This window comes from Salvelinus alpinus, chromosome 23, assembly GCF_045679555.1.
Source record: "Salvelinus alpinus chromosome 23, SLU_Salpinus.1, whole genome shotgun sequence".
Taxonomy (NCBI): Eukaryota; Metazoa; Chordata; class Actinopteri; order Salmoniformes; family Salmonidae; genus Salvelinus; species Salvelinus alpinus.
This window is the reverse complement of record NC_092108.1, coordinates 25,058,749-25,073,346: the sequence shown is the minus strand read 5'-3', so window position 1 is coordinate 25,073,346 and position 14,598 is coordinate 25,058,749. Positions and strand designations below refer to the sequence as shown.

Sequence of the window (14,598 nt, the reverse complement as noted above, 5' to 3'; positions counted from 1 at the left end):
GGCAGTCCAACGACTGAATCTGGGTTTGGCAAATGCCAGGAAAATGCTACCTTTCCCAATGCATAGTGCCAACTGTAAAGTTTGGTGGAGGAGGAAAAATGGTCTGGGGCTATCTTTCATGATTTGGCCAGGCCCCTTAGTTCCAGTGAAGGGACATTTTAACGCGACAGCATACAATGACATTCTAGACGATTCTGTGCTTCCAACTTTGTGGCAACAGTTTGGGGTAGGACCTTTCCTGTTTCATCATGACAATGCGCCCGTGCACAAAGCGAGGTCCATACAGAAATGGTTTGTCAAGATCGGTGTGAAAGAACTTGACTGGCCTGCACAGAGCCCTGACCACAACCCCATCGGACACCTTTGAGATGAATTGGAACGGCGACTGCGAGCATGTCCTAATCGCCCAACATCAGTGCCCGATCTCCCTAATGCTCTTGTGGCTGGAAGCACATCCCCGCAGACCCTCATGACTTTGGAATGAGATGTTGGACGAGCAGGTGTCCACATACTTTTGGTCATGTAGTGTAGCTACTGCACTAATAGGCTAAGCCACCCACCAGGAAATATCCATAAACCTACATGACCTCAGTAGTTGGGAAGACAGACATAAGGAAGACAGATATAGCTAGATGCAAAATGAACATCCCATCCAAAAGAGAGGTGCAAACAATCTGCTAGTAAAGATTCCTAAACTTACACCACTATATGTACCCACATGGGAACACACCTAAACTCCATCTTTTTAATATAAACCTTCACAAACAATCACGTGAGCCACCAGGGGTAAAACCAGATTGAAACTAGGGTGAAACCAGGGTATAACGTCCATGGTCGGGGGATATCTTAGGGCCAAGACAGTGAGGGTATAACAGGTGGTGGGATATATAGAGCCTGGCTATAGATAGGCTTTAGTGGGTAGATAGAGGCTGGAGCTGTGGACAGAAAAGCCCTGGTGCTTAGAAAGGCTCCTCCTCTCCTCTCAGTCCTCTCTCTGTGCTGTGCTGCTTCTCTTCTCCTGTCCCTGTGTTAGTTCATCTGATCTGCCTAGTGAGCTAGGGCTTAGGAGACTGATTCAAACCCAAGCCATGCAGGATTACTCTGGCCCTATCACATGACCATACCACCCATGTGCAATCTATACAGCCATAATGTACAGAGAGGAGAGAGAGAGAGCGAAATAGAGAGACAGACAGACAGCGTGAGAGAGAGAGATAGAGACAAAGAGAGAGAGACAGACAGAGAGACAGAGACAGAGACAGAGACAGAGACAGAGACAGAGACAGAGACAGAGACAGAGAGAGAGAGAGAGAGAGAGAGAGAGAGAGAGAGAGAGAGAGAGAGATAGAGATAGAGATAGAGATAGAGATAGAGATAGAGATAGAGAGAGAGAGAGAGAGAGAGAGAGAGAGAGAGAGAGAGAAAGAGAGAGAGAGAGATGGGGAGAAGAAGAGAAGGGGACATCATTTGGTGTACAGACACACACTTTAGAACACACACATGTATATAGACTCTTGTTGGTGTTAAGGGGTGAATGGGGCTAATATTTACATCCAGATCCTTACTGTTACATGTCCCCTCCCTCTTCATGGTGACAGGGCGTAGTAGAGAATGTCATCAAGACAAGGCGGCCTGGCCATGGCCCTAGCCCATCAATATTGTGTTATATTGATCTGTGTCATTGTGTCAATGACAACATACAGGTAACTGCCAAAATGTAAAAAAAAGCCATAAATGTTCAACTGGGTTGAGATGCGGTGACACACACACACACACACTTTAAACACTCTTTAAACGCACCACCTAATCTCACTCCGCCTTATCTTAGCTCCGCATTATCTCAGCTCACTGGTCACCATAGCAACACCCACCCGTAGCACACGCTCCGGCAGGTATATTTCACTGGTCATCCCCAAAGCGAACACCTCCTTTGGTCGCCTTTCCTTCCAGTTCTCTGCTGCCAATGACTGGAACGAATTGCAAAAATCACTGAAGTTGGAGACTTATATCTTATCTTAGCTCCGCCTTATCTCAGCTCACTGATCACCGCAGCAACATCCACCCGTAGCACGCACTCCAGTAGGTATATTTCTGGTTTCTGGTTTCACCCTGGTTGCTCACGTGATTGTTTGTGATAGTTTATATTAATTTTAAGCGTCAGCTGTCAGAGCAGCTTACCGGTCGCTGCAGCTGTACACAGCCCATCTGTAAATAGCCCATCCAACCAACTACCTACCTCATCCCCATATTTGTTTTTGTTTTTCTGCTCTTTTGTACACCAGTATTTGTACTTGCACATCCTCATCTGCACATCTATCACTCCAGGGTTAATTGCTAAATTGTAATTACTTCGCCACTATGGCCTATTTATTGCCTTACCTCCTTACTTCATTTGCACACACTGTATACAGATTTTTCTATTGTGTTATTGACTGTACATTTGTTTATGTGTAACTCTGTGTTGTTGTTTATGTGGCACTGCTTTTGCTTTATCTTAGCCAGGTCGCAATTGTAAATGAGAACTTGTTGTCAACTGGCCTACCTGGTTAAATAAAGGTGAAATAAATAAAACATTTAAAAAAACTATTCTCTTTTCCGGCCACTCGTTCAAAGTCACTGAGATATTAATTTCTTAATTAACTCAGGAACCACACCTGTGTGTAACCCCTGCATTCAGTATACTTTGTACCCCTCATTTACTCAAGTGTTTCCTTTATTTTGTCAGTTACTTGTAGGTCAGTCCCTTCCCTAAGGACGCTATGTGACATGGGACTGCTGTGCTCAGCTGTGTCCAATGGCTTTTCTGACACTCCACTCATTTACACAATGATGATAATGTGTGTGTGTGTGTGTGTGTGTGCGTGCGTGCGTGCGTGCGTGCGTGCGTGCGTGCGTGTGCGTGCGTGCGTGCGTGCGTGCGTGCGTGCGTGCGTGCGAACCAAAATGGATCTCTGACTTGTTGAAATAATCCAAAAGGTCAGAGGGAGAAATATCAAAGCGTCCAACAAAACATGGAAGCCCACCAATAAGCAGAGGGAACAGAGGGAGAGGAACAGCATGGGGAAGAAAGGCATCGTTCAGGGAATCAAGCTGCTGTGAGCCGGTCTAAGAGCTCAGATGCAAAGAGGCGTTAAGAGAAGGGAGGAAGAGAGAGGAAGAGATAAACGGAGAGATGAGAGAAAGAGAGAGATGAGAGAGGGGGGAATAAAAAGCTCTGTGAAACTACAATGGAAACTGAGGAAAACACACACATGCTCACATACGCACGCACACACAAGCATGCGCACACACGTGCACACACACACACACAAGCCAGAACCATTCAAATGAATTGCATAATATTGCTGTATAAATCAGCACTGAGTGTGTCTCTTTCTGCACAGAGACTGTTGTTTCAGGTTCTAGCTTGACGGAGAAAAACTAAACAGAGAGAAACAGTGTTTAAACAGTGCTGAGCAGGAGAGGGATGGAGGAAAAAGTGGAATGTGTTTCATCATCTTATGCTAATTTTGTTTTTCCTATACCACGAGACCTGATCACAAAAAAAATGAAGTCCAACTTATTGGCTATGATAGGACCTGGAGTTCTTCCTAATCAGGTCACATGATTAAGGAAAAACAAAAGGCCCAATGGGTTACAAATGTGTTATGAAGTCATCATTTAGGTTAGGTGCCCTTCAAATAAAGGAGTACCCCATAGTTTAAGACAGAATGGGTTAACCAAATTAAGAGCAATGGTATTTTTTTTTACTTTTATTTTGACACAATCACAGAGCAACATCAGTTTACCCTAAGGCGCAGGGTGGGCAGTGAAGGAGAAGCTGTGACAGAAGCCAACGTGATTCAGTCTGTTAACAGCACAGGTTACAAAGAGACTGAGACCGCAAGGGTAGTGGGATCAAGCACAGCGCAGGCTAAATGTTTTACAAGCCTGACGTGATTCAGTCTGTTAACAGCACAGGTTACAAAGAGACTGAGACCGCAAGGGTAGTGGGATCAAGCACAGCGCAGGCTAAATGTTTTACAAGCCTGATAACAATAAGTTATTACTCATTTGCAATGTGCATGTCTTAGAGAGAGAGGGGGGGGGGAGGGGGAGATAGAATGCGGGTGGGAAAGAAAGAAGTGTGAGAAGTTAGGGAGAAGGAGAGGAGAGCACAAGGGAGGGGGGAGGGGAGAGGACTAAAAGAAAGACAGACGAGCGGTAGGAGAGAAAGAGATGAGAAGAGAGGAGGAGTTGCTTAAGGCAGAACATTTGGAGAGAACGCTGCGTTCCTGGCCCACTACCACGGCGGATAGCCAACAAGTCCAACGGTTGGACAGGTGGTGTAGGGATGGTGTGGGGATGGGCAGGACTGGCGCGCTGAGACGCTGCCTGGTGGACATGTGGAATCGCCCGCTCATCGTCTGGAATAGGGAGAGACAGCGTGTGTGTGTGAGTGTGTATGTGTGTGTGCTGTGGCAAGGCAGGATGAGTCACTTACACAGCCACTTATTGCCAGCCTGGATCACAGTGACTGGGGGTATGGGTCAGGACACAGGGTGGAACCTCTGGTGAGGGAGTTTAAGTCGCGGGGACAACTGTCAGTGTGACACAGCCACTGGGGAGATGGAAGTGTGAAAATGTGATAGCTGCAACGCAATACACAATAGCTTATGAGAAATAGCTTAAAGCTCGATTTGAAATGTGGTCGCACATGTCGGCATCTACTATATACTGTACATAATCTCTCTCTGTCTCTCTCTCTCCCCCCTCTCTCTCTCCGACCCTCTCTCTCTCTCTCATTTACTCTGACTTGTGAGGCATTAGTGTATAGGTTGTAGGACTGTCTTTACCATGCATGTATTTATTGACAATGTACTGTACCTACAGGCTGGCCATGACCTCTTCTGAATAACTGTTAAGACATACAGTACTGTAAACCAAGAGCATTGAAGGCATTGTAATATATCAAATCAAATATGGAATAATGACAAAATTACCAATGTCACAATGACTTCTAGGAATTCCCTTTTACTGTCTTGACTGCCCTTCATCACCTTTAGAAAAACTACAGTTGTCTTGTCCGATTCTGTTTTTAATGCATGTAAACAAACAGACTTTTGTTCTATAAAAGCAAAAAAGGTTTGGTTGTAATCCAGTGGATTAAGGGATTGCACAGGCATGTGCACAGTGTAAGTAATGGGGGCCAGATTACAGAGAGATGTGTGGAAATGATCTGCTGGATGTGTGTGAAGGGGTGGAGGTCTGAACCCTCTAACTCTAACACAACAAATACATGTGTCAGCCCAATATCAAGGTCTGGAATTCCCTGTAGAAGAGAAGGGATGAGGCTACTACAGTAAGTGAGAGCTGAATCTTAGAATTTATTCCACATTTGCATTTTACCTGATTGTAAGAATATCAATGATAATCTAAAAATCTAAATAGGCCAAAACAAGGTGAAGTACTAAAGTGTAAAGGCTTTTTTGTTGTTGCATGGACTTTCAAGGCACCAACATATTAAGAGAGTTGCTAAGAATGGAATACTGTATATTGACAGATGGACCGTGCAAATATATTTCTTTTGACACTGGATGGAAAGATTGCGACAGATATAACTTGCATTAGTCCACTTTCCCCTCCTCTTGACTCAGTTCATTCAGACTATCACAGAGGAGTCATAGGAGCTTTAGTCAGGGGTAAATCTGGGATGGATTAAGAGTCCTGTCATCTCTTTCTCAGATGAGAGCACGTATAATCATATTAAAAATCATATGGGGCCCTGATGTTCCTGATGACATCCTACTAAGCTGTAATGATAGCTGCGAGAGCCAGTCGACTGTATCTCAAATCCTTAAATGAAGACAGACACGATCCATATGGCTATGGGTCAAAACCTGACCAAAGCCTACACAGACCAGGCAGCAAGAGGACAGTCCCCTGGTCTGAGACAAACTGAAAACATTAGAAAATTGTAGGTTGAAGGCATTGTCTTACGTCAGATAGCGCATCAATTCCGCCTGCATTGATCAGTCTCATATCTCGCAAAGGGTAATGATATAGATTGAAAATAGTTCGGACACAACATGCTGTCATAAATGTTGAAAATATGACCTAGGTGACAGTGTCTGCTGAACCCCATTTCTGCCTCAAAACAGTCCATCTAAAACAATACATCTCTATAATGTTTACGTTTTTTGGTTTAGGTTGAAGATACCCAGGTTAGTACAAGTTATGATTCCATGCGCTGTATCTAACTAGCATATTTGGTTAAACTGTTTAGAATTCTTCCTCATTTATGCAAAACCTTATGGGATATTAGAATCCTCTTGTCTTAACCTTTGTTATTTTCAACCTAGTTTTTGGCGAGATCTTAGTCACACCAAATCTTAGTCACACCATTTTTTATCTAGCAAAGGAGTTTTGTGCTTCAACAAGCAGTATTTTCTGAAGATTGACAATGTTCATGAAAGCTAGCTTAAATTTGTCCAACATTAGCTTGCTAGCTGAGCCAGTCACACTTCATATAAAACGAATGGGATGCTGCTAACCAACGAGATACCTTGTGCTGCACACACAATGCCGAATGCTTCCACCAAAAGCTAGCTAGCTAGCCACTTTAGTAGCTAACATTATTATGCGTTTTCATCTGTTTTCATGAAGCAGCTGCCTGTTCTGCTGCGAGTCTCCGTAGTAGCCTCCTGAATCAGCTGCTGCTGCGTTTTGCTGACCCAATGTTACAACATAGCGATCGTGGCAAAACAGATGGAACACGTGACTGTATAGCAACTGAACAACACCTTGACCATGCCAGCATGTCTAGGAGCCATTCTATGGAACAGAGTGAGAATGATAGTAAGTTCCATAAGTGTCCAGCAGTAGACAGCCAGAGAGAGGGAGGACAGGAAAACTGTAGACTCACTGTGGCCAGCTCATCAAACTTCCCAAAGAGCTCGTTGAGTAGTTTGACCAGTTCCTGGGCTGTACACTGGGACGCCAGACTGGTGAACCCCACGATATCAGCAAACAGGATACTGGGAGAGAGAAGGAGAAATAGTTACATACAAGCTATTTTTTTTATTTAACATTCATTTAACTAGGCAAGTCATTTAAGAACAAATTCTTATTTGCAACGACGGCCTACCGGGAAACAGTGGGTTAACTGCCTTGTTCAGGAGCAGAACAACAGATTTTTACCTTGTCAGCTCGGGGATTCGATCCAGCAACCTTTCAGGTACTGGCCCAACACTCTAACCACTAGGCTACCTACCTCCCCATGCTAAGTCAGACTGTCTCATTGGACTTGTTAAATTACATTTAGAAAGCAACGTGGAAGTGAGCATTGTCTCTATTCATAATGTGTTTTCCTCCAATCAATCAAACGTTGTGATTAACGAACCGTGACAGCCAATGAGATGATCCCTGTTCTGTTCCACTGACTGACTGGCAGTGAAGTCAAGCAGATGAACTCAGAATAGAAACATGGATAATTCTTCCCTAGATCATTCTCATATGAATCAAAGCAGAGCCATGCCCTGTTAGGAGCTAGACAGAAATATAAATACATCTTAACCCTTAGACAAACTAACTAGAAGAGTAGATATTATAAGCAGACACAGCTCATATAGGGCCCAAAGTTTGTCTTGACTGGGGAAAACTCTGGCCCCAAGTTACATGATGTAACAGGTCCTTAAGGGGACCTAACAACATGAATATGTATCTGTTCAGACCTGAGAAGCTTAGTTATCTTGTATGGAATTGTCCTAACTGCTGGGGGAGCAGGGGAGGTGTGGTAAGGGGATCATTCATCTTCATCTACAGATGATGATTGACCATACTGCTTTGCATGTCTGTGTTTAAGGCTCTCGTGGTCGAAGCGTACTGCTGTCTTTCTTTGGGATGGACTTTTCACAGTGTGACAGAGAGCGCACACACACACATACACACACACAGCGTGTCCCTCCGGCGTGACGATCTTGTGAGCTGCTAAATGCCAGTTTGTCATATCCCAGATGTCAACGTAATGAACTGCAATGGATTCAATTTACTGTGATTGTTTTAATTGGAAGCCATCTACGAGCAGCAAACATTTGGAGAGAGAACTTGAAATATTGTGCTCATGGTGAAACATGAGCTGTGGTTAAACAGCCATTTTAATGCAGCACCAGTCCTATCCCACAGCCCCAAACCTAAATAGCACCAACCCCCAGCTCCCACCCCAAAACCCACCCCAGACACAAAATGAATTGCCTCTTAAGGACATGAACGTTTTCTGAATCAAACAAATCATCCTATAAGGGCCATTTATGTGAGTCGATGTTATTAGCCAAATGTTATATATTGCCCTCCCCCAGTGCCCCATCACCAGGCCAGGCAGACATAGTTGACCTTCCCATAGTTGATCTTCCATCATGTCCCCCACCCAGATCTCATCTCATCACATTCCAGGGATCATCCCTTCTCTCTCCCTATTATACTAATGTGTGGCAAGGTTAGGAGCTGCTGTGACAGCAAAAACTAACACATTTCTGTTTTATCAAGTGTATAATGGACCAATAAAGATTGTATTTTATTGTAATGTCACCAAGTCCCTCTGAAGCAGCCAGGCGCTAGCTAGAACTAGACCCACACAGTGACCCAGAGGGGGTCAAGCCTAGAGGTCCCGCAGGGGTGGAGTGTGTGTGTGTGTGTGTGTGTGTGTGTGTGTGTGTGTGTGTGTGTGTGTGTGTGTGTGTGTGTGTGTGTGTGTGTGTGTGTGTGTGTGTGTGTGTGTGTGTGTGTGTGTGTGTGTGTGTGTGTGTGTGTGTGTGTGTGTGTGAAGTAGTTGTTGACATCAAGGCTCTTGTTGTGAGCAGGACAGAAACATTCTGCTTGATGAGGTGGTGTGTGTGGGGCGCAGCGACTAATCAATACCACCTTGAGCAGAGGGTCCCTAGCTGGATAATGCTTTTAAATCCCTGTGTGACAGGACAGGTGGCATGTGGTGCCATGACACACACACACACACACACACACACACACACACACACACACACACACACACACACACACACACACACACACACACACACACACACACACACACACACACACACACACACACACACACACACACACACACACACACACACACACACACACACACACACACACACATCATCAACAGGCATAAAGCCCCCAGAGGGCCCTGCTCTAGGAACACTAGACCTGTTAGGTGTGACAAGAATGTGTCAGGTGGGATTCAGGAGACGATTGTGACGCAACCTGTTTGTCTGTCTGCCTGTCTGGGATTACGCAACAATAGCAGATTGTCAGCAGGATTGGGCATGTTGCAGTAGTGGTGCATGGGTAAAATCAATGGGAAAGATAATCCAGGAAAAAAGCCATATTACAACCTGTGTTCTGATAATTGCATTGTTTTCTTTATAACTCATTAGTTCATACACCAACTTGACAACATGGTGACAACAGTCACACAGTGGCAGAATAAAGTCAATATCACATTTTTTATTTGTTATTATATATTATTTATTTCTCCTTTTGTTTATTTGTATTGTTTATTATTTTTATTTTATTTGTACCTTTTTTTAGTTTATGATTTAATTTTACATCAGTTTATTTAGTAAATACTTTTTAAATACTTATGTTTGTTAAAACTGCATTGTTGGTTAAGGGCTTGTAAGTAAGCATTTCACTGTAAGGTGAACACCTGTTGTATTCGGCGCAAGTAACAAATAAAATTTGATTTGATTTGTTTCCTCGCAAAACCAGAGAGAAAAATATGTCCGGTGAAGTCCACAAAACAAATATTGGATGTAACAAACCGTTACATGACCTACAGCATGGTAAAGCAAGTCAATGTGTTAGACATTTTCAAACTGCTAAACAACTATGTATTTAGAACCACTGAGAGTTACCGCAAGTCGCAAAGAAAACAGTAGCTGCCTCCACTATTCCAGCACTATTTCAACTTCCATATTTCAACATCATCAAATCACCTATGCTTAGTGTAATACAGTGACAACTTAAATATACAAAAAACGATTTAGTGTAATTAACGTAAGCTAAATATCATATGGCTGTCCATGGTGCTGATTTCTGTGTGTAGACCTGTGTGTGTATACACACATGTGCGCAAGTAGAAAAAACATGTTTACTCACCCAACTTGTAGAGGAATGCTATGCCAACCTCTCTTTCATGTTGCCAAAACGGTCTATGACTCCTGTCACAGAGTAGTGCACGCGTTTAGTATTTGTTGTCCTAGACTACCTTGCTAACATACTTGCTTGCTTAACTTCCTTTCATGGGCAATGGTGAGACAGCTAGTTAACGTTAGCCTATACCACATCTAACTTAGTTAGGTACATATTGATAAAACTATTGTTTTGGCCTTACTGCTATTAGCCCATACAAACGCATTGAATAACAGATTCACTACACGGAAAAACAGATAGTTCCAAAAAAGGAAGTTTGTTCTGAAGTATCTGTCCTATATCTGAGAGATATAAGAAAGATCAGGAAACATTTGTTGTTGTTTTTACATGTGTTTAACCCCTTATTTTTGGCACTAAAAAGTCTCCAAGAAGGCCACTTGTATTGCTTCTTTAATCAGAACAGCAGTTTTCAGCTGTGTTAACATGATTGCAAAAGGGTTTTCTAATGATCAATTAGCCTTTTAAAATTATAAACTTGGATTAGCTAACACAACGTCCCATTGGAACAGCGGAATGATGGTTGCTGATAATGGGCCTCTATACACCTATGTAGATATTCTAAAAAAAAATCAGCCATTTCCAGCTACAATAGTCATTTACAACATTAACAATGTCTACACTGTATTTCTGATCAATTTGATGTTATTTTGATGGACAAAAAATGTGCTTTTCTTTCAAAAACAAGGACATTTCTAAGAGAACCCAAACTTTTGAACGGTAGTGTATACTTCCATAATATTTTTCAATTGGTAGCAGGAGACCTTCAGACGAGTCTTGTGAGGCCTGTGGGCGTGCTAAAGCAGGCCAAACCGTTCTAATGCTACAGGCGATTCTGTGAGAAGACTGGTTTTCAGGATGTCTCATGGTGTGACAAACACCACTCTAGCTCTGTCACCTTTCACTGCAGATGCGGAAGTGCGACATCGGCGAATGCAGTGGAATGCATTCGCCGATTGTATTGTATTTTTGTATTATGCTAACTAGATATTCTTGCGGGCCCTGACATCGACTTTAGGGGGTTAATACTACGGGCTTGTCATACTAAATGTCATTCTCTCGTTGGCCAGACAGGATCAGATACATGGACTACAGATACTGAAACAGAGGGGCGCGGTTTCGCTTACTGAGATTCTTTCTCTGGTTGAAACATTCAGCTACTTGCGAATTGAAGGAACATTATGAAAGAGACAGATGGTTGATTTGTAGGCTGCAAGGATAAAGCAAGCCTCTTTTGGTAGGATGAGGCAGATGGAATTCTTTGCTGACTGGATAATGCTACTGAGATATATTTTTGCTGTTATCACATTGTTAGTTCGCAAACAAGCAAACAGGTCTGGTGCATTGCTTTCCTAATTTTCTTTGCATTTCTACTTTCCTCTCTTTCGTTCCCAGTATAATTCTGCACACACCAGTGCATATCCTCTCCCTTATTTTCTCCCTCTCCTCAGTGCAACAGAAACAGACACACACAGATTAATGTGCTGTAAATTGAGAGATGAATAAATACAATCTCATTTGAAAGCATCTATTAAATTAGACTACACAGTATTACATTATCTAGTTTACAAAGCAGATGTCCATATCAAGAAGACTTACACTATGGCTAGCATTTCATGTGGGGTTATGTTCTGTAACATATTATGGTTTTACTTAGTAAAGGGCAACTCTGCCACTTTTCAACCTCATATTCATTATCTCCAGCACCAAACAAATGTCTACATTTGTGAAAATGGCACATTTCTAAGTTTTATAGAAACAATACTGTAATTAACGGTAGGAAAATACCCTCCCTCTTGCTAGAAACACATTGCAGGTTTAGAAAATTATTGTTTTTCTTACTTTTAATCCTACCCTGTGATGGCACAGAGAAACATTTTTTAGGACCTTTCGTTTTCTGTTTTTACCACAGATCACGCGCCATTTTCACATTATGTAGACACTGGTGCTGGAGATAATTCATATTTGAGGTTGAAAAGTGGCGGAGTTGCCTATAGTTTTGGCAACGCTTCATATTTTAATTGTATTATTTTTAAGATTATTAGTACTGTATAATATTTAAGTATTTAGTAACTTCCGACACAATGCCCACACCAGCACCATATCATAATAGTCCAAGCTACCTTAACCCTCACACTCCCGACTGGGGCCATTTTGACCTCAGAGGCATATTTTTTATCATAGCCCAAAGGTGTTATCCATACCAGCAGAGGGTGGAGGGGGACCTGTATCAGTGATCTTGTCCAGGTAGACAGATCATCTACAGAGATTGTCCAGGTAGACAGATCATCTACAGAGATTGTCCAGGTAGACAGATCATCTACAGAGATTGTCCAGGTAGACAGATCATCTACAGAGATTGTCCAGGTAGACAGATCATCTACAGAGATTGTCCAGGTAGACAGATCATCTACAGAGATTGTCCAGGTAGACAGATCATCTACAGAGATTGTCCAGGTAGACAGATCATCTACAGAGATTGTCCAGGTAGACAGATCATCTGCAGAGATTGTCCAGGTAGACAGATCATCTAGAGATTGTCCAGGTAGACAGATCATCAGCAGAGGTATTGCTCCCTGTGTACTCACCTAAGATTGTACTTTTCTATCCCACGTATTGTATGACTTTGTACAAAACCAAAATTACCTTTTGTGCATATACAAATCTGTTAATGGTATACAAGGTCTGCCAATGGTATAAATACTTGATAGAACTGCAATACAGAACTAAGATACACTCTGAATCTACACAGAGAGTTGTACTGGTGTGTATTCTCTGAAAAGTAGTTATTCTAGGGCAAATCTCAAAAAGCATTTATTTGAATCCCGGTTTCTCTGGAGACAATATTAACTTATACATAGAGGAGGACCTGTATCAGTGATCTTGACCTGATAGACAAATCCCCTGTAGAGATGGAGCACCTTATGCACTCGTCTATTGTTATAACTGGTTAGAACTAGGTTAAAATGACCTTACATATATGCTAGGCTGCAGTCAAAACAGCTCATCAAATTCTGTCAGTGGTATGAATATTTGGTAGAACTGTAATACAGAAACCAGCTACCCTCTAAATGTACACACAGTGCTGTTTTGGTGTATATTCTTTGAAAAATAGTTGTTCTACGGGAAATGTTATATAAATACCAGAATTCCTATAATATCATCCAATATTCAATATGTGCAACTTGTTTCACTAGCAGCAATGCTAATGCTGGCTGTGGTGTAAGTAAATAATTAAAACTCTAAGGATCAATGGATGAATCACTTTTTGTCAATAGAATTAAGTATATTTTAAATGTTGGTGTACTGCCCCTTAAAATGGCAGTCAATTTTGTCAAAAAAAATATTTTTTCGCTAGTAATTACTATCTTGTCTCATCGCTACAACTCCCGTACGGGCTCGGGAGAGACGAAGGTCGAAAGCCATGCGTCCTCCGAAGCACAACCCAACCAAGCCGCACTGCTTCTTAATACAGCGCGCCTCCAACCCGGAAGCCAGCCGCACCAATGTGTCGGAGGAAACACCGTGCACCTGGCCCCCTTGGTTAGCGCGCACTGCGCCCGGCCCGCCACAGGAGTCGCTGGAGCGCGATGAGACAAGGATATCCCTACCGGCCAAACCCTCCCTAACCCGGACGACGCTAGGCCAATTGTGCGTCGCCCCACGGACCTCCCGGTCGCGGCCGGCTGCGACAGAGCCTGGGCGCGAACCCAGAGACTCTGGTGGCGCAGCTAGCGCTGTGATGCAGTGCCCTAGACCACTGCGCCACCCAGGAGGCCAAAATATATATTTTTTTAGTATACTACAATTAAATTATGGTAAATCGTCTTTTTAGTACTTATGTGGATAGTAAGCGGCACAGTATTTAAGGGAAATCTTTACATTTCTGTTTAACAGAATATATGAATTAATTGTAATTTAGCAATAATAACAGTCTGTTTAGATATATTTTCATCAGATAACATTATTTACATGTCTAATGATGTTTTTATAATCATTCAGTTTATATTTTGCTATGATTGTTGTTTTTTCCAAAAGTTTCTACTTGGGGGTCAAAATGACCCCCGTTGGTAATCTATGTACAGTATGTAAAATATGTTGGTAGTATGAGGGTTACTGATCTGATTTATTTAAAATCAAATAACGCCCACAGTTGTGGAAGATAATAATAAAGTATTGACTAAACTGCTGTAATATTGTTTACTTTGCAGTTACTGCCCACCTAAATCCTATCATCCACCCCCTGCAATATGCTTGGATCTCTTATAATGGATCGTCAGTGGGCACTAACTGCATGTGAATAAGGCCTACAGTAAAGCCCTTTGGTGCAGTGAGAGGCGTAGTGCAATCAGAAGCACTCCATTGAGATGTGTCCATGCTTAACCACCACACACACACTGTTTT

General features: G+C 42.6%; 1 protein-coding gene across 4 annotated transcripts in view; it reads right to left on the bottom strand.

Moving 5' to 3' along the window:
• The window catches only part of LOC139550653 (adenylate cyclase type 1-like), a 53,713-nt gene that overhangs the window by 28,185 nt on the left and 10,930 nt on the right, over nucleotides 1-14,598 (bottom strand). For all 4 annotated transcript variants that reach the window (XM_071361674.1, XM_071361673.1, XM_071361671.1 and 1 more), the window contains exon 4: nucleotides 6,905-7,016. In XM_071361674.1, coding sequence (XP_071217775.1) covers nucleotides 6,905-7,016 — 112 coding nt within the window. The remainder of the gene's footprint in view (nucleotides 1-6,904; nucleotides 7,017-14,598) is intronic.